The 20,117-nt window shown below is 44.4% G+C and overlaps 1 protein-coding gene across 1 annotated transcript in view; it reads right to left on the bottom strand.

Annotated features, from left to right (window-relative positions):
• Positions 1-20,117, bottom strand: part of LOC308295607 (rho guanine nucleotide exchange factor 28-like) — a gene marked incomplete at its 5' end in the record, with an annotated part of 80,389 nt that overhangs the window by 10,515 nt on the left and 49,757 nt on the right. The window contains 18 exons of the mRNA XM_080738657.1: positions 247-425; positions 707-783; positions 1,212-1,466; positions 2,109-2,226; positions 2,807-2,932; positions 3,522-3,624; positions 5,167-5,314; positions 5,612-5,758; positions 6,339-6,469; positions 9,108-9,246; positions 9,838-9,895; positions 10,711-10,766; positions 12,298-12,442; positions 14,087-14,210; positions 15,395-15,487; positions 17,593-17,635; positions 18,782-18,859; positions 19,356-19,464. Coding sequence (XP_080594783.1) covers positions 247-425; positions 707-783; positions 1,212-1,466; positions 2,109-2,226; positions 2,807-2,932; positions 3,522-3,624; positions 5,167-5,314; positions 5,612-5,758; positions 6,339-6,469; positions 9,108-9,246; positions 9,838-9,895; positions 10,711-10,766; positions 12,298-12,442; positions 14,087-14,210; positions 15,395-15,487; positions 17,593-17,635; positions 18,782-18,859; positions 19,356-19,464 — 2,129 coding nt within the window. The remainder of the gene's footprint in view (positions 1-246; positions 426-706; positions 784-1,211; positions 1,467-2,108; positions 2,227-2,806; positions 2,933-3,521; positions 3,625-5,166; positions 5,315-5,611; positions 5,759-6,338; positions 6,470-9,107; positions 9,247-9,837; positions 9,896-10,710; positions 10,767-12,297; positions 12,443-14,086; positions 14,211-15,394; positions 15,488-17,592; positions 17,636-18,781; positions 18,860-19,355; positions 19,465-20,117) is intronic.

Here is a 20,117-nt window from a genome sequence, read left to right as displayed (position 1 = left end):
CCAAACTCCTACAATTCCAAGTGCTTTTGCAGGGTGGGGGGTCCCCAGTTAAAATATGATTATTTTGGGGGTCCCCAGTTAAAATATGATTATTTTGGGGGTCGCGGCCTGAAAAGGTTGGGGACCACTGCACTAACACATACATATGTGTTAGTCACACACACACACACACACACACACACACACACACACACACACACACACACACACACACACACACACACACACACACACACACACACACACCTCTCGACAGCTTGTCGTATGTGTCTCATCCATGCGTTCCTCTCCTCCCTGGTGGACGTGTGCACCTCGTACATCTCTGGTCCCACAGAGGAGGCAGAGATGAGGAACATCCCTCTCTCCTCATTGGCTACCTCTCTAACGATCAGCTTCTGCAGTGGGATGACGGGAGGCTTCTGGTCCTGAACGAGTCAAACGATAAAACCTCAGCAGGAGGACATTGAGAAAATCGATTGTGATCCTAACAGCCGCTTCAACATTGGAGTTAAAAGTACAGTATTTGCCTCTGAGATGTAGTGGAGTTGAGGTAGATGTATTAAAAACTGGAAATACTCAAGTAAAGCAAAAGTACCCTCCAAAAACACTTCAGAACACTTCCTTCCGCAGAAGGACACGGTGAAAAGCAATCGATTGTGATCCTCCTAAGACAAACTGTTTTTTCCCCCTCCAGCCAAAGACATACCACAGCAGCAAATATGAAGCGCTGGTCTTTCTCTTGCAGGAAAACCAAGACATCTGTGAGCAGTAGAGCCAAGGTGTCTGAAAGAAAAGTGAGGGCAGAAATGCAGAAAGGTTTCTATTAGACATTTAGACATAGTGCGTGTTCTATAGGGCCTTATTTTCGCCAGTGCCTTCTCCTTATCCCTAAATGTATTTTACTATTTGAAGAACATTTTTAAATAGTTCAAATAGCCGTCTATAGCTCACAACGTGTCGATGTAGATCAGCTATTTGAAGTATTTTAAAATGTTTTTCTAAATAGTAAAAAAAAGGCAAAGAAGTGTAGGGATAAGGGGTAAGGCATCGACAAAAATAAAGCCCTTAAATGTCTTTGAATTCCCTTAAAAAAGCTACAAAACGTTTGTTTGCTGGCCTAGATTGAGACCACCCATCTCCTGCTCTATAATCTCTCAATCAAATGGAACCAAATGGACAGATTGAGAGCCACTGACATAAGCAACACACACCTTTCAGCCTGCCCGTGGCCGTCTTCCAGTAGAGCAGGCCTTTGTGCTGCAGGACCCTGTGGGGGCTCCGCAGGTCCTGCTTGCGGAACACCTTGCCGTTCTTCAGCTTGGCCAGGCTCTTGTTCTCCAGGCGTGCCAGCACCTCCTGCAGCTCCTGTCCCCTCTCGTACTCGCTGACGCTCAGGTCCACCGCCGCGATGACGTCGCGGATCTGCGCCAGGGCCTGTGACAAGTCACAGTGCTCCTGGCTGCCCTCTGCAAATCACAACCATTACAATTACAAACTGGAACTGCACTCTGTCGAGCTGCCAACTTGCTTCTTGTGCACATATAGTTCATACATGGACTACTTGTGCGCCAGCAGAGCGCGCCATGAGGTGTGCTCTGCTGGCCTCATTGGCTGTTAATGAAGACATTACTAGGAATGCTCTTGTATACCAAACGTTGCTGACATCACCAGGAAATGCTGGTCCCTCATTGGCTGTTAATGATGATGTTGCCAGAGATGCTGATCCCTGATTGGGCTACAGTCTTCAACAAGAGGAGACACCGAAATACAAACATACATACCTAGCCGATTACAGTACTTGCGCGCTCTGCTTGCGCAAGAAACTACATAAGAAAGGTGCAATTCTGGAAAATCGAGATTTCTGAAAGAACATGCTATCTACAGAATGTAACATTCTGTACAAACGAAACTGCTACCTAGGTAAACAATGAAACTAGCATCGGACTAAATAACATGTTATACTGTATGAATCACATTCTTAACCTTTGCCTAAGAGAAAAACGGGCCAAGTTATTGCGCTGCAGATTTCCGCCAGTGGAAGGATAATAGAAATGTCACAGTGCCAGCACACTTCACAGTCATACTGTAAGTCAGTACAGTGGACCTACTGGTAGTATACTGTAATATCCTCTCAAGTAGCACTGGGTATTTGGTGATGCGCTGAGTGACTAGCAGGATAAACTCTGGCACCTCCCGCCGTCTGACCAGAGAGTTGTTGCTCTGTTGCTGTGAGAAACAATGGAGAGAGGGAGAAAAGCCTTATGTATATTTTGCTGAGCACCGGTATGGTATACAGAATATATCCATTGCACAAGCTCACAATACGTCGCAGCATGTGTTAACAACGTGCTGTCTGCTGTGATGTCACGTGAAGCTTGACCAATCCTGTCTGACTGGACATTATATTGTCCAATCAGAAAAGGGACAGAAAAGCTCCATAGAATTCAATGGACTTTTGGGGTTACAGAAGAGGTTACAGTCTTCTTCTATCGTCCTTGATGATTGGTTGGTTGGCAACGTCCACTGAACTCAATGGACTTTTGGGTTTTCAGAAAGGTTTACAGAAGAAAAGGGCAACAAGAGCGGAGCTTACTTTTAGGGGTGTAACAGTTAAACTAATCGATTTAATTGATTTTCAACATTGAACCATGTCATTAATATACCGTAGAGGAGTTGTGTGGAAATAAGAAAAAAGCCTCCCCTCCCCCTTCTGTGTTGCCTAGTACTGGAGGATTGATTGTGGGGTTTGGCTGTAATCAAAGTGTACCCCATAATCAATCCTCCAGTTCAGTTCAGTCCTACTTACTTTGACAAACACCTGGAGCTTCTTGTTCTGTTGCTGCAGCTCCTTGAAGACGTTGACAGCCTCAGTGTGGTGGCTGCAGAACTCTCCATACACCTGCTTCATCTTCTCAGCGTTCTCATCTGAGAACTGAGACACACAGTGAAGTGTGAGTGAGTGTGTGTGTGTGTGTGTGTGTGTGTGTGTGTGTGTGTGTGTGTGTGTGTGTGTGTGTGTGTGTGTGTGTGTGTGTGTGTGTGTGTGAGTGAGTGAGTGAGTGAGTGAGTGAGTGAGTGAGTGAGTGAGTGAGTGAGTGAGTGAGTGAGTGAGTGAGTGAGTGCGTGCGTGCGTGCGTGAGTGAGTGAGTGAGGTGTGGTGTGTATGCGCGCGTGTGTGTGTTTAGGCCTGTGGCTCAACAATAAAACCATTTCACTCACATTTGTGACAAAAAATATATGAAATTAAAATAAATTGTAATTTCAAGGACCCGACGTAAGTTCGGTGCTGTCTAAATGTTGTGACTTGCCGAACTAATTTCAGTGCTCAGCGTGACAGCGTCTTCTCATTCATTCAGCCCAGCTTCATATTTTCGGCAGTGAAGACAAGGAAACACCTGTCGTTTGGAACTAACACAAGCCTACTTCCAAATGCTTATGGCCGTGTAACGGGCATAGCATAGCTAAAGTATAAAATAATTCCAGGTATTAATGGGATATAGCGATAATAATAACATAGTAACCTGCTGCAACAGGATGTCTCCGATGCGCTGGGCGACGTAGTTGCGCGGGTTCTGGGGCTGTGCCGCGGCCTGCCGGCGGTCCTGCAGCGCAGCAAACAGGCTCCTGTGGAATAGCATTACAGTACACTACAGCAGGGGTCTTCAAAGTGGGTGACGGGGCACCCTGGGGTGCCGCGACGGCAGTCCAGGGGTGCCGCGAGATAACTTGATAATATTCTTAATTTATTTTGACACTTTCTAACCAAAACGGCTATTATCTCAACGTTTTCCTCGCAACATAATCATTAAAATATCGTCACTGTCAGACAGAAACCTCTGTCCGACTCCCACAAAACTAGTGAAAACAGCCGATCTACAAGCACACAACGCCTGGCATCGCGTGCTTGTAGATCTGCTGTTTTCACTAGTTTAGTACATTTTATAGATGATAAATACAAAACGAACGGTTTTGGACATACAAGGTTCCACCCGACAACAACGATATTCTATAAATATAAGGTGCTGGGAGTGAAAATTATAATGTAGGGGTGCCTCGGATTAAAATAAATATTTATAGGGTGCCCTGAGACAAAAAAGTTTGGGAACCCCTGCACTACAGCAGGGGTCTTCAACGTTTTCAGGCCATGAAGGAGGGACCCCCACAACCTTTTCATAGATTCCATATAGTTTTATCTTTTGACAGCACAATCATCGGTGTATTTTGGATTCATGTCATTTTGTGTTTCCAGATATTTAACCACTTGAACCGTCAATACTTATAAAACTTGACCTTTCACTCTGTACTTAGTCTGCTCTTTATCCCCTATTTTTGGCTAAAGTTCTCAGAATATGGATGCTATAGGGTTCAAGTGGTTAATATAAAAAAGGAGGAAAAAAAGGTTTCTACCCTAACCCTATCACACAAAGATTTGGAGGACCCCCTGTAGTAACTCTGAGGACCCCCTAGGGGTCCCAGACCCCCTGTTGAAGACCCCTGCATTACAGTTATGTTGACCATTAATTGTCAGAGAAATTACTGACATTTAATAATTTTATATTGCGCCAGTGTGAAGTGAGCAAACAAGACACATGTATGTACGTACATATACTGTATCACCTTGTATGGGACGTTCCCTGACGTCAGTTACTTTATGTGGATGAGCACGGATCTCTCTGGAAATCCCTACTAATACATTCCGTACATAAATTGAAATGCAGAAATAGCTTATTTACAAGCTTTTGAAGATCTGCTATTTCTTGGACAACACGTTATTCCAACCAGTTCCTTTCCCCTCTATCCTCCCCCCGGCTGGCCAGGGGGAGGCATTATAAAGACCAGGATTAATGCATGTTTGAGAAGATGAAGCAGGTGTATGGAGAGTTCTGCAGCCACCACACTGAGGCTGTCAACGTCTTCAAGGAGCTGCAGCAACAGAACAAGAAGCAGAACACGGGGAGAACATGCAAACTCCACACAGAAAGGCGCTTTTGCCAACCCCACCTAAGGTATATGGGACTGATGACGCGGCGGAGAGAACACGCCCATAGTGTCCACAGCGTCCCCCGCGGGAATCGAACCCAGGACCTTCTAGCTGTGAGGCGACAGTGCTACCGGCCGTGCGCCATCGATTAGACGATTTTATGTAAAGTAATAATTGTGACAGACCTGTGGAAGAGCAGCAGGGGGTCCAAGCAGGGGAAGATGCGGGCGACGCAGTCAAAGTCAAGCTGCACCTCCTCCAGCATGCCTCTCCTGAACACCTCGGACATGACGCTCAGCGTCTGGATGTGGTGGAGCTCCGTCTGCATCAGCTCTGCACACAATGCATGCACGCAGTGATAGTTCGAGGGGACTGCAAGCTGTAGTTCACAAAATGACTTCTAAATCCTTCAAAAGGTTTTTGAAAATTGTATGTTTCTATCGTCAGTGGTTTTCAAACCTTTTCGTGTCAAGGACCCCCAAAATGAAACCCTGAAAAGGTTGAGAACCACTGAAGTAGAGAGAGAGAGAGAGAGAGAGAGAGAGAGAGAGAGAGAGAGAGACAGAGACAGAGAGAGAAAGAGAAAGAGAACAGCTCAACAGTGAGGGGAGGTACGGCATAGCCTCTCACCATAAATTACATCTTGTCGTTTGATGGTGTGCTTGTCGTGTTGCCTCCAGAATTCTGGGGTGACGGCCAGACTCCAGGACTCCGCCTCCAGCCCCAGCGGGACGGCCGATAGTTCGCACAGCAGGGGGGCATCGACTGCTTCTGCTGCTTTTGAGAGTCACAATTAAACAAATAGAAATACTGATGGCGTCGCTAAGAACACAAACTCACTATGCCAGGGATCTTCAACAGAGTTACTGCAGGGGGTCCTCCAAATCTTTGTATGATAGAATTATTTATTTATATGAACCATAGTGTCCATATTCTGAGAACTTTAGCCAAAAATAGCAGATCTACAAGCTCACAGTGTGAGCTTGTAAATCGGCTATTTTTGGCAAAGGTTTGGTAGAGGTGAAAAAGAGCAGACTAAGTACAGAGTGAAAGGTCAAATTTATTAAGTATTGACGGTTCAAGTGGTTAAATATCTGAAAACACAAATTTACATGAATTCAAAATATTACTGATGATTATGCTGTCGAACAATTAAACTATATGGAATCTATGAACAGGTTGTGGGGTCCCTGCTTCATCTCTCTCTCTCTCTCAGCTAAGGGGTCCTTGGCCTGAAAACGTTGAAGACCCCTCCACTATGCAGTTACTGTCCAGTGATCAGTATGTTTTATTAATCACTGGACAGTATCTGCAGTATCATGTCGTAATAATTGAGATATGATTGCAAAATGGTCACCTTCTGCAGTGTTGGGAGGGTCGACAGAAGGGGGCGTAGACATGATCTGTGTTCCGTCCTCAGTCAAAGAGCTGCTGCCCCAGGCGCTCACGCCAATCTCAGCATCCATCCCTGCCGCATCGCTCAGTCGTCTGCATAGAGGGACAGAACCCATTAGAATGGATCTGAACCAGGTGGCAAGCACTGCAGTTCTCAATAATGATCTAGACCCAGAATGTGTCACCATTTCACCCGGCCCGCACTGAATACAAAACACTGATGCTGACCTTCAAAGCAGCCAAAGGTACGGCTCCTCCATTCCTCCAAAACCTGACCTACAACCCCACCCGTTCGCTCAGATAAGCCAACACAGGGATGCTGACAGAACCCTCGCTAAAAACTCCAGGACAAAAATCCACTCGTCCTAGACAATTTGCCCTCCTGGCCAGTGCTGTGTTCTACCTGTAACGCACATATACGGCATCTGCTGTCGTAAAAGAATCTCTGAATAGCATCTGCCCTCGTGAACCTTTCAAAGTAGCGTATTTGATAGGCATTATGCACTGGCGTCTGCCCTGTCCACACAAATAGCCACGGATCGTATGCCCCCCAAAAAGTCTAGAACACACCACTGCTCCTGGCCCCCAAACTGTGGAATAAACTTCCTGTCGCAAACTACAGACTCACTCCTTAGCTTTCGCCGTGGACTGAAGACGCACCTCTTCAGAATCCACCTAAACCCATAGCACTACTGTAACACTCATTGACCATACATAAAGCTATTTCGCATTTTTCAGGTTTTAGAAATGTTTTTTACTGTTTAGGTGCATGGTCTAAAAAGCGTCTGCTAAATGCCTAAACTGTAAACTGAGTAATCAACAGAAAAAAGGAAAAGAAATGGGAGGGGGGGTGTGGGGGGGGGGGTGAACTACCTTTATGAATGAATGAATGAACTTTATTGTCATTGTTGCATAAAACAAGTTTAAAACAAGTTTGAGAACAACAAAATTGGAGCAAACCCCTCAAGTATGTTACAAGACAATAACTTAAGATAATATGAAGTAATAAATAGCAAAGATCATAAGTAATTAAATAAAAAACAAACATGAAAGTCCCATAACACATAGTTCAATGTCTCTTGTACCCTAACATACTGTACTAGTAGTACTTAGTTGCTTGTTGAGCGCTGCTACAGCACTGGGATAAAAATTGTCTCTCGTCCTATTTGTTTTCGCCTTCATTGACTGAAAACGTCTGCCTGAGGGCAGGGCAGGTTGAAGTGGCAGTGCCCAGGGTGGGATGGGTCTCTGAGAATGCTATTGGCCTTCCTGAGACAACGAGAGCTGTACAGGTCGGCCAGGGAGGGGGGAGGGGGCAGCCGACGATCCTCTCGGCGGACTTTACTACTCGCTGGAGAGCTTTTCTTTCCGCTGCTGTGCAGCTGACAAACCACACACAGATACAGTACGTGAGGATGCTTTCGATAGCACTCCGATAGAAGGACACCAGCAGTTCCTGTGCCAGGTGGTTGTTCCTGAGTATTTTCAGGAAGTACAGTCTCTGTTGTGCCTTCTTGATGATGGAATTGGTGTTCGTCGTCCAAGTCAGGTTGTTGTCCAAGTAGTAGCCCAGGAAACGGAAGTCAGAAGCTCTCTCCACGCACTCCCCATTAATGACCAGGGGCAGAATGTCTGTCTTCTTCTTCTTCCTGTAATCAATTATAATTTCCTTTGTTTTGGAGGTGTTCAGGGCCAGATTGTATCTATGCACCACCAAGAGAACAACCAAAGGTACAACCAAAGGGCCGACAACCTCATCACCTCGTCCCGGTACGCGGACTCATCTCCCCCTGAGATGAGCCCCACCACTGTGGTGTCATCTGCGAACTTAATGATGCTGGAGTGGGCAGGAGTGCAGTCGTAGGTGTAGATGGAGTATAAGAGGAGGCTCAGCACACAGCCTTGGGGAGAGCCGATGTTGAGCTGCATGCTGGAGGAGATATGACGGCCCACCTTCACCCTCTGGGGTCGATCCGACAGGAAGTCCTTAATCCACTGACAGGTGGGCTCGGGAATTCACAAGACCTCTAGTTTGGTCACCAACCATGATTGTATTAAATGCTGAACTATAGTCCACAAAGAGTAGCCGTGCGAAGCTCCCCCGCTCCTCCAGATGGTTCAGAGCAGAGTGGAGGGCTGTGGCGATGGCGTCCTCCGTGGACCTGTTGGCTCTATATGCGAACTGGTGAGGGTCAAACCCAGGGTGGAAAGCTGAGGTGATGTGGGTCCGGACCAGCTTCTCGAACACTTTCATAAGGATGGGTGTAAGCGAAACTGGACGATAGTCGTTCAGGCAGCTGATGTTTTTTTTCTTTGGTATTGGTATAATACCAAAGATTATACCAATCCCAGGCTGCTGTTCCAGGATGGAACAGCAGCCTGGGATAGAGACTGGTTGAAGATCTTGGTAAAGACCTCAGCCAGCTGGTCCGCACAGTTCTTCAGCACAAGTGTAATTTCATACTTTGTTGCACAGCCGGTTCGTGCTGAAAATGGTGAAGATAGCTGAAGCTTGATTCTCTTTTGCTTTGTATTTTGAATGCCTGTAATCACATGCCTCAAATAAAGTGTGTGTGTGTGTGTGTGTGTGTGTGTGTGTGTGTGTGTGTGTGTGTGTGTGTGTGTGTGTGTGTGTGTGTGTGTGTGTGTGTGTGCGCGTGTGCGTGCGCGTGCGTGTGTGTGCGTGTGTGTGCGCGCGTGCGTGCGTGTCAATGATTTATTGTCAACCTACCTGCTATCTATGGAAATGGAGGGGCTCTTGGAGAGGGAGGCTATGGCGTCTCTCTTCTCTCTAGAGGACGTCGCGGGGAAAGCGGAGGAGGAGGATGGTGAGGAGGAGACAGGCAATGGGCCGCTGTCTCTGACAGAGCCTGGAGGGAGGGAGAAGAAGGAGTCACTCAGTCTCTGTTGACGTTCCCCTTCTCGTAAGGAAAAATAAAACTCTTGTCTGTCTAATGTTGAAGTGGTATGTTTATGCTACTGTGGCATTTGCTATACTCTTGCTGTTGTGATGTTGTTGGGACTGTTTGAAACGGTTTCATTATTTCACGACAACTTGTGGAAACACATTGTGCGGGAAGCCAGGTCACACAAGCCGGGGAACCAGATGACCTCCTGTGACTGTGACACGCGCGTCAGACGTCTAAACCTCTCAGAAGACTGGGCCATGGTCACGTTATGAAATGAAAATGACACACAATTACCTACTCAGTTAAAGTGTGAGAGAACCGCTCAACCTCTGTGCTGCTGCACACAAGCCAAAAAGAGAAAGTGGGTGCGTGCGCACAGCCCTGGACCTCCCACTGAGCAGGTTTAAAAAGTTACATTTTAACAGTGAGACGGAGGAGGAGAGGAGCAATGTCTAACTCGTTCCACAGAAGAGGAGACGAGGAAGGAGAGCAGGGGAGAGAGAGAGAGAGAGAGAGAGAGAGAGAGAGAGATAGCAGTAATGTGTAACTCACCCTGTGGGAGAGTTGAGGCCTTGCTTTTTGTCATCAACACATTCTTCTCCGGAGGCTTCTGAGGACACACACAATCTCATTGTCAACTCCAACAGACGCGGTTTATGACTCTGTTTTGTCTTTCAGAGACACACATCCAAGTTGTGTTTTGATATAATTGCTCGGATTCGACCAACAGGAGGTTTGTCTCTCTCATGGTTAGACCCCCAAGCCAAATTTCTTTGCGGTTGCTGGAGGTGAAACAAGACGTTTCTAGTCTCGCGGCCAGACTTTTGACTCCCACGATTTGCAAATGCTCCCGTCATACAGACTGGGGCATTGTGATGAGTAGTATAAAGCGGAAGTGAAACCTCCTCCCCACTTCCGTTTTGTTTTTAACATCGCGCACATTTACTCTAAATAAAATCATCTAAGCATATTTAGCTTGCTGCTTAGCAGAAATTACATTTTAAAATATATTTTCATGAACGGAAATGCCAGCTTCCATTCCATTGTGGAATAGTTGTCTGGCTAGACTAAGACATTTCTGAGACAAAGTTAGAAGAAAATATATAAACCAATAACCGACTTGATCCTGCTCAAGTAGTTTAATAAAATATATTTTGTATAATCGACTAACGCCATTAGATTAGTTAGCCACTTCCTCCTGTATTATACTTTGTTGTAAAATGGGGCCATACAATTATAGCTGATCTACAAGTTCACATCACGTTGCAATGTGACGCATTGTGAGCTTTTAGAAATGCTATTTCAATTTGTCTTTGATTGATTTGTTGGCTTTGTCTAGCCAACAAATCATAATCCAAGCAAAAGTTTAAAATAATTGTGATATTGATTTGAATTCAAATCAATAACCCAACCCTGATGGGTTACCTTTGCACAGGCAGCAGCCAACTCCCGACAGACCTTATGGACACTCTGAGAACAATCTGAGGAGGAAGGAAGAGTAGATGCTATTTTAGCCTCTAATCATCAACCACATATGCCGATATTTGGTAAACCTAGACATTCGGTGAGATTAGCAGATGTACAAGGCAAGCTCAACGCAATGTGGTGCGTGTTGTGAACTTGTGCATCGGCTATTTTTGAAGAAGAGATTTGGCGATTATGTCCCCACTAGACCTGTACAGGGAGTCTCTAGAGCAGTCAGTTTGCCCTCCCCTACAGGATTCCCACCCTGGAACACAGTCAGTTGTGAAATAAGCAACCCGGTTTATGAAAACATTTTACAATTCACAATTTAGACATTTAGAAGAAGCTCTTAATCCAGAGCGATTTACAATAAGCAAGGTAATACAAACAAGCTCAAAAGAAGCAACCTAGGCCAGGAGCACTTTAAACCACAGAACAAGGTGTGCAAACTTCGAATTTCATTCATTCATTCAGTTATGCCACTGTTTTAAACCTATATCATCAACACATGGTTTGCTTGTAGATCTACAATTTAAAAAAATAAAGAAAAGTGGAACACTGTGCACAAACCTTATATGAGGTCTCTGGCACAAAATATTTTCAGATAAGAAGTCGTGAACACATATACTGTACATACACATTATTTCTACCTGGAAATGATCTGTGTTGTCACTAAAGATTTTAAACAGTTTAACCATTATTTGATAATTTTTATACTTTGGCTACTCAAAAATAGCATATATATTTTAGATCTGCTATTTTTGAAAAATCATGAAAGTGTGTGCAAATCTTTGAATATATATATTTTATTTAAAGCGAACATTGCTTCTGGGGGTTCATTGCTTCTGGGGGTTTCCTGGAAGGAACAAAATATATTGAGATGGCGGCCAAATACATATAATTCTATTCTAGGGGTCCTTGACATTCAAAAGTATCCACTGATACAGAAACATGTGTTTTTCAGACAACCATTAGGATTTGAAAGACACTTTTAGAATGTGTCAATGTGTCAAATACCTGGAACGCGCCCGAGTCGCGTTAGATTTTAACCACTTTAACCATTATTTTATGCTTTAACTTTAGAAAAATAGCAGATATACAAGCTCACAGCGCGGCACCGAGTGCCGCGCTGCGAGCTTGTAGATCTGCTATTTTTGAAAAATCGTGAAAATGAGCGCAAGTCTTTGAATATCTTTGACCCGATCTTTGACCCGACTTCTAAATCCTTCCTCTAAATCATGCTGTTCTCAAACCTTTTCATGTCAAGGACCCCCAAAATTACAGGTATTTGGCCACGGACCCCCATCTCAAAATATGTTGTTCCAGGGACCCCCCAGAAGTAAATATTTGAGTTACAAATGTTCGCTTTTAAGTAGATATATTCAAAGACTTGCCAAAAAAAAAATCACGATTTTTCAAAAATAGCAGATCTACAAGCTCGCAGCGCGGCACTCGGTGCCGCGCTGTGAGCTTGTATATCTGCTATTTTTCAATAGTTAAAGCAGTCAATAATCCTAGGCCTGAATGGGTTAATGACTTCAAACTCACTGGAGCACTGCAGCGAGTCTTTGACAGGAACAGGCTTATCACAGACGGCACAAAGAGAGGGCCCAGACGGAGGAACAGGAACAAACTGGTGTCCGTTAGCAGCTCCCGGCTTCTCCTTCCCTTCTTTCACCTCTTTCCCCTTCACCTGGGAAGCAAAATTGTACAGTATGCGTTAAATCTCTCAACCGAATAATACCTTTCATTATAGTTAGTACCATGACAGACAAGGCCTGGGCCACAGGGTAGTGGTCCAGGCACCTAGGCCGGTAATCCAGACCAGCCTTGCAGCGTCGCAGGTTCGAGTCCCGATCCTCACAACCTTTGCCTCGTGTCACCCCCATCTCTCTCCCCGTTTCCTGTCAGCCTACTGTATAACTATCAATAAAGGCAGAAAAAGACCCCAATAATATATCTAATACCATGACAGTCTGAAACTGTAACCAAAGTTAAAAAAAATAGGCAATTACATGAGTGTGAAAAGCAGGCACTGGCAGAGACAGACATATAGCAGTCATGTCCATGCTAGCAGGTCTGTTGAAGTGGAGCTAGGGGACATACAGTACAGAGAACTCTGAGTGGGCTTATGTCTATTTACTTTTTAAAGTCCGCAGGGATGACTGCTGCTGTTGTTTTTTTAGGGGGATGCTATGGGGGCATTACTTTTTTTGTGTGCGCGCCCAGGGAGGAGGGGGGGGGGGTATTGTTTATTTTCCTATCAAACTTTACAAGGAAGCTAAGAGTGCACGTGTTCATGTGTACATGCGCGTGCATACACGTGCGAGCGCACACGTTCATATGGGGGGGGGGGGGGGGGGGGGGGAGTATACTATGGAATGTGTTTTGGTTCCTCGCGCTGCGTTGGGGGTCCGCTGGATTATGTAAGAGGATATTTTCACTGTGTCCCGTTGCTAAGATCTGAGACATGGGGGATTTCTTTTCTTCTCCGCTCTCCCCAAATAAAAGGCACCATGCTCAGGACAATAGCTGCCTCACACTGTGAGACAGGATTCTGACCAAGCCAGTCTGAGAGAGAGAGAGGACATTGGGCCAACCTTTCTACAATGCCAGTTTGGGAAGCATTTCAATGCCAACTTTTATAAGCTGAGCTCTATTATTAGAGAGCATTTTTTTATTGCGCTTAACTGTGGCACAATCGGCCTGACTATAATCACATGGTGGATCGCATTTGTACTGTAAAAGTATCGATACCGCAATGTAGTTACCAAAAAGTATCCAGTACAGTACAGTACTTAAGTAAATGTACTTTAACAACCAGTGGTTCTCAACCTTTTCAGTCTGTGACCCCCAAAATAATCATATTTTAACTGGGGACCCCCCTCCCTGACAAACACTAAGAGTTGAGGAATTACATTTTGTATAATGGTTCTATTGTGAAAATAGCAGATCTACATGCTCACAACAGAGCATGTAGATCAGCTATTTTAAAAAATTCTGTCTCTAATTTTGACTATTTGGCCAATGTTTAATTTGTCCTTTTAGAGGTATTAAAAAGTCCTTAAATTGTCATTTTAGAAATGTGCATAAACCCTCTATACACTTAAACTTTATGTTGTTTTTTTTACTAAAGAATGTTTCACATTAAGTTAATCATCTGGGGACCCCCCCCCCCCCCCCCCCCCCCCCCCCCCCCCCCCCCCCCCCCCCCCCCCACAAATTATTTGGGGACCCCGACCCACAGGTTGAGAACCACTGCTTTACTCCACTGCCTATAATGACAGGAATCATATTTTCCACCAAAGGAAATGATTCTTTTGGCAGAGCGCCTCACCTTGGTTTTGTTGCGTGTACTTGACATCCTGCTCTTGAGGAAGCTGAAGGTGCGACTCACTTTGTACTTCTCAGACTCTGCCTTGGTGGGGATTATGTATTTATCCCACTCCTCGTCCTCGATCCTGTTTCCATTGGGAACATTACAGTCAACAGCCAGCACATCTCGCAACATCATTCCTACGGCAGCACGCAGCTTTCCCTGCCATAACGACAATCACCTTATTATCATAAACATGCTGAGAAAGGTTAAAACAATCGGGGGATGTTGGTGGTGTGCAGCGACAGAGGAATGTCCAGACTCCCTAGTCTTCCAGACCCCCTGGTCGCCACTTCCATTACTCTTAGGAACATGCTTGGCATGCTTGGGAGTTCTCAACTGACAGTCACTAAGGGTTCTGGGTGCATGTTATTTATAGGTCGACCTTGGCGAAGATGCAATTAATAATATGTCAACTATTCACGGCAGTTACAGTATGTTAGCTACACTAGTAGACATTCCAGGTGAAAGGCAGAGACCATAAAGAGTTAACCACTTAACCACCTGAACCTGGGCCTTCCCAATCATGGTCATAATGTAAGCCATTTACCATGAGAGGGAGTGGGTTGTTGGCTGATTTACCACTGTTTCAGGGTTGTGGCACAAGGCGAAGCCGAGTGACAAACAACCCTAGTTGTTGACTGATTTACCACTGTTTTAAGCCAATCAGAATCCAGTATCTGAACATGTTACCACAAAAAGTGGTAGAAAGGGGAACGGTTAAATGAGCAGATCTACAAACTCACAATGTGCTGCAACACAACAACATTTTCTTTTTGAAACATTTTGAAGATAGGGACACCATGGTTGAAGTGGTTAATGTTTACTGGATGTGAGGAGAACAAGAGAGAAATCAAATGGCTTGTGTAGTTACATTGCCATTATGTACTGTAACTTCAAATATCGGTCGTCAATAGTTTGCTTCGTTGATTAGAAATGATCTAGCGCAAAATTGTCCTTGACTTAGAAGGTGGCAGAAATCACTGTTTTAACAAAAAAAAAGGAAACAAAGCCGATAAGTAACATTACATTACATTATAGTTTTTTTCTAATCAATGGAGTAACTATCTCACCAATATCGGAATTCACACCATGGCAAGGTATCTGCACAACCGAAAACACTACCAAAAGCGTACTTTTGCATTAAGAAACCTTATGGATGAATGGACAGTTGATGTGTGTCAGGGTTAGAATGGGTTATGTACATGTCAGCTCGGTGGATATACTCATGCATGGCATTGAGGCCAGATCTGGTGAACAACAACATACTCTTTGAGGAACTCAGTGAGGGTGAGGTGTTGGAGTGACGTGCTGCCGCTCTCCTCCTCTGCTGACTGGGCCCTCTTACGGAAACCCAGGGCCCTGATTGGACACGGCACATGTTAAGACTCGGCTGTTTGCTGTTGTCGGCCAATAAGTCACGACACCAGAAGATTGTCCCTCGTCTACAGCCAAAATGTAAGGGGACACCTAATACCGGTATGTGGTTGTGTGGCTACGCTGCAAACTTATGGAGAAATACCCTTAATATGGTGTTCACTTACCTCTGAGACTGTACGAATGTAAAGAAATGGACGCAAAAGGGTCCACTCCACTTGGTTACATTTGTATACTTTCAAGGTTTAGCACTGGATGAATTAACACTCAGGACTACTGTGTGTACCAATGTTTTGTGAGGCCCAAAACAGCATTTTCCTAATGATGGAACTGTAAGGGAAATACTGTTTTGTACATGAATCTGACGACAGATCATGTTTGTTCTAAATACGGTTTAAGGATAATATTAGCAAATGTTATTGTTGTCGAGTTATTACATTTTTGTTCTAATGGAGGCCTGTTGATATCGTGAGGGGAAGTATGATATTGTAGCTATAATCAAGTCGCTGGGCTACCGATCTCGATATGAGCTATTCAAATGAACTTGATTTAATATGAGAATGCCTGATCTTATCATGTAATGATGTAATAATCTCTAATATGATATTCCCGCCGTTAGCAATGCATGTTTTACAGCAAATGAGCCATTATGAAATATTAGAGCATGATGAATTGATGATGATGACGATGATGACAGTTAAATGAGGTAAAACTGTGGGTTGAATATTAATTGTCAGCATGTAGGGAAATGAAACCAGGTGGGAATATGAAATAACTACTGAGAGAAGACAATTGGTCTACACATTGGCCTTATTTCTCTGAAACATGTCTAACTCTGACAGGGTGCAAACAGAGCCAAATGGACCCTGACGACGAGTCCATTTGGTTCCATTTGCACCCTCTTAGAGTTGACCAATTAAGACCTGGAATTATTTATTCTTTAGCTATTGAAAAATAGCAGATATACAAGCTCACAGCGTGGCATCGAGTGCCGTGCTGCGAGCTTTTAGATCTGCTATTTAAATCTTTTAATATATATTTTTATTTTGTTGGGTCCTTGACATGAAAAAGTTTGGGAACCACTGATTTAGAAGAAGGATTCAGAAGACATTGATAGAATCTGGTCAAAATATTCAAATGTTCGAGATTTTTCAAAAATAGCCGATCTACAAGCTCGCAGCGCGGCAATCGGTTAAATGAACACCGATTTGATTTGATTTGATTGTGTACTACACACATACTGTAAATTGACTATGACCGACACAGTCTGAAAGTGAGCTAGCCTCCTCCGAGGCCTGCAGTCCAGGAAACCCCTGAATGTGTGTTTGCTCTGGGTTATTTTGAGGCTGCAATCAGAGCATGTTCTGGCTTCCAGGCCTTGGAGCAGGAAGTATGTCACATCCTGCTTTCGGCCAAGACCCCAACCACAGGTTCAAGACTGGAGACTCAAGGCAAAGAAAATGCACACAAAAACACATGTGCGCACATCCGAGCCAAGCCAGAAACGCTGGCCTCTCTGTTCAGGCAGGACGCCTGTAACAGAGAGTGTTAGAGAGGCATTTCTAAAAGGGGCTTTGGTGAAAATATAATATAAATAGCAGACCTCCAAGCTCACAACGCGTCTCAAGCCCCCTTTGATGTCTATGTGTGCATGTGCCTGACAGAGAGGACGTCTGTTCCCGAGTAACCCGGTTGTGGGTGGATATTTACAAAGCTTGGGAACTGAAAGGTCCCTGCTTCAAAGGATCGGAAACAAATCGAAAAATTATCAATTTTAATGAAAGGAAATTGATGGGGGGCTGGAGGGGGAGATCAAAGCTTTCAAAAATAGCAGATCTGCATGCAATGCACTGTGAGCTTGTAGATCTGCTATTTTCGCTAGAAAATCAATTTATTAAAAAGTGAACTTCCAAAATGTTACATAAATCTTGAATAAATATATAGGCCTATATATAATATATATAGGTAAGTATTGGAAGCGTATTTAAATATATTATATTTAAATACGCTTCCAATACTTTGGAGTCATCAAAGAGTCCAAGAACATAATGGATAGTTGGAAAATTGTGTCCAGATATGACTGGTCTTACCTCTTCTCCCTGGGGGTCTCGGTCAGGCTGAAGGCTCTCTGCTCTGCAATGCGGACACAACACAAGCCAGGTGAAGCCATCACTACTGCTGCTATATCAATATGCAATACCGCACGAGATGAGAAGAGCCATGGCAACTAATTATGGGGGTTTTCAAAACTGCCATACCCAATGAAATCAGATTTTTCCTGCAAAGAAGTATCTGAAGTTAATATTAGAAGCCCTGTGGCCCAGCCACTGGTCTAGTTCAGCCCTGTAGAGCAGTGGTTCTCAACCTTTTCAGGCCGCAACCCCCAAAATAAGCATATTTTAACTGGGGATCCCTTAAATTGTTACTTTAGAAATATGCATATACCCAGATACACTTACACGTTGGTTTGTTTACTGTTGAGTGGGAAAACAATGTTGCACATTAAGTTAATCATCTGGGGACCCCCCAAAATAGTTTGGGGACCCCCCTGGGGGTCCCGACCTACAGGTTGAGAACCACTGCTGTAGAGACAGGAAGCACACAGGAAAAGAAAGACAGATGAAAGTGAAGAAGGACAATGAAGAAGACTACAGGCAAACCAACATACTGTACTGACTCCTCCACAACACAAGCACCGCTAGCTGGGAGACACACAGCAATCCTCCAGCAAGTCACTGGATTTACAGTATTCCAGAAAGAGCATTTCTCCAAAGCTTCTGCATACACATCCACTACTACTGTACTGAATTCAGGCCTCTTCTTGCAAGACATTAAGTCTCGAGTTGTATAAGTAATTGAAGTTATTGATTTAATTGCGTATAAAAAGCTTTGATTTGTTAAAATATTATTTGCTTTTAATGCAGCCCTGATTACATTTACATATTACACTTCCAAATGCTGGAATACATTTAGCATGGAGCTTCAGAGAAACACTCTTTTGGAGTGTGCAGTACAGTTATTCAGACTATATGCCATGGACTCAGACATTAACTTGCACATTAACCTCCATTCAATGCCTATACTCCATCGTACAACGGTGGGACACTGTCGTACCTCAAAATATAAAATCAGGCGTAAGCATTCGGAGTAACCATCACCGATTAGCGCCCACAGATCATCAATAACAACAGCCACATGACACACTGTGATCTTGGGAGACAATTCACTGACCAAACCAAGTGCTCCTTGGTTGCGGTTTCGATGCTGCACTTTACTTACTAACTTGGTTGAGACGAGAGAGAGATTTAGACAGAGACAGAGCTTGAAGAAGAGAACGGCTGCTGATGAACGCGCCATCTACACAGGGCAAATGATTACCTCACTGAGGGCAGGTTATGGTGTACAATGTGTGTGCGTACATACCGGTACATATCGTCACTGTCGGGCAGAAACCTCGTATCTCCAAGTTTCAAATTTGTATGTTTTTCCGTAAAGTAAAGCCCTGGTTCATCACACAAGACTATTGCACAAAACTAGTGAAAATAGCAGATCTACAAGCACACAACGCCGCGCGGTGCGAGGCGTTGTGTGCTTGTAGCTCGGCTATTTTCACTAGTTTATCTCATTTTTTAAACAATAAATACAAAACGAACGGTTTTGGACATAGGTTTCCACCCGACAACGACGATATACACCCAAACAAACACACGCACACAGAAACACACACACGTTATTGAACTTAAGCCATGAATGATTTATGACACCTGTCTGGTCTTTCCTCCTTGAAGACATGTGGCACACACATCCCAGGGGAAGGAAAGTTCAAGGTTCACAGGGCTCAAAGTTCACTCACCTTCGAGGTCAGAAATGGCGGGGTCTCGGTTTAACAAGGGCCGCGATGGCTTGGCCTTGGGGGACGAATAGGAGTAGGAACGATGACGAACCTCTGCTTCCTCCGTCTTCTGCAGAGGAAGATTAGATCAGGACCAGGGGTGTTGTTGCCTGGATTATTCATGAAGCTTTCCCGGAACAGAAAGATACCATGATTGGCCGCTAGTTGCGCTGTTTTCCCCCCGCGAGGAACCAAAAAGATTTGTTCTCAACTGGACCCCATTCATTTTCCTCTTTGATTTTCTAACCTTAATAAACATCGTCATACATACTTTATGGTTCCTGTCGCTAGAGAAAAACTGCCTTTCAATTTCATGATATGCGTTTTGTGCAAATATGGTCCCATTTATGTTAAAATTGATGATAAAAGTTGCGGGGGGCGTGGCCAACTAAACTGATACCAGTCGGCTGTGTTCTTCTTCGTGTGCTGTATTTCGGGAGGCTCCGACCACATTCTCCCATGTATCCCTGCGGTTGCACGTGACCGTTGGCAGCCAATAGCATTCCTTATGATTCCTGGGGTACCATTCAAACAATGATGGCGACACCCATACAAGGGACAAAAGAAATTCGCCGCATAGAAACCAACGGCTTCGCATCGTCCATACTTTTTTTTACAGTCTATGATCAGGACACGTTCATTTACTGTAACACTGAAAGGAGCCAAAGGTACCATCACAGGCCTGAGGAATTCATTGTGATTTGGGTACATTTTTAACTCTGA

Source organism: Nannobrachium achirus, assembly GCF_963921795.1.
Source record: "Nannobrachium achirus genome assembly, chromosome: 12".
Taxonomy (NCBI): domain Eukaryota; kingdom Metazoa; phylum Chordata; class Actinopteri; order Myctophiformes; family Myctophidae; genus Nannobrachium; species Nannobrachium achirus.
This window is presented reverse-complemented; position numbering and strand designations above follow the sequence as displayed.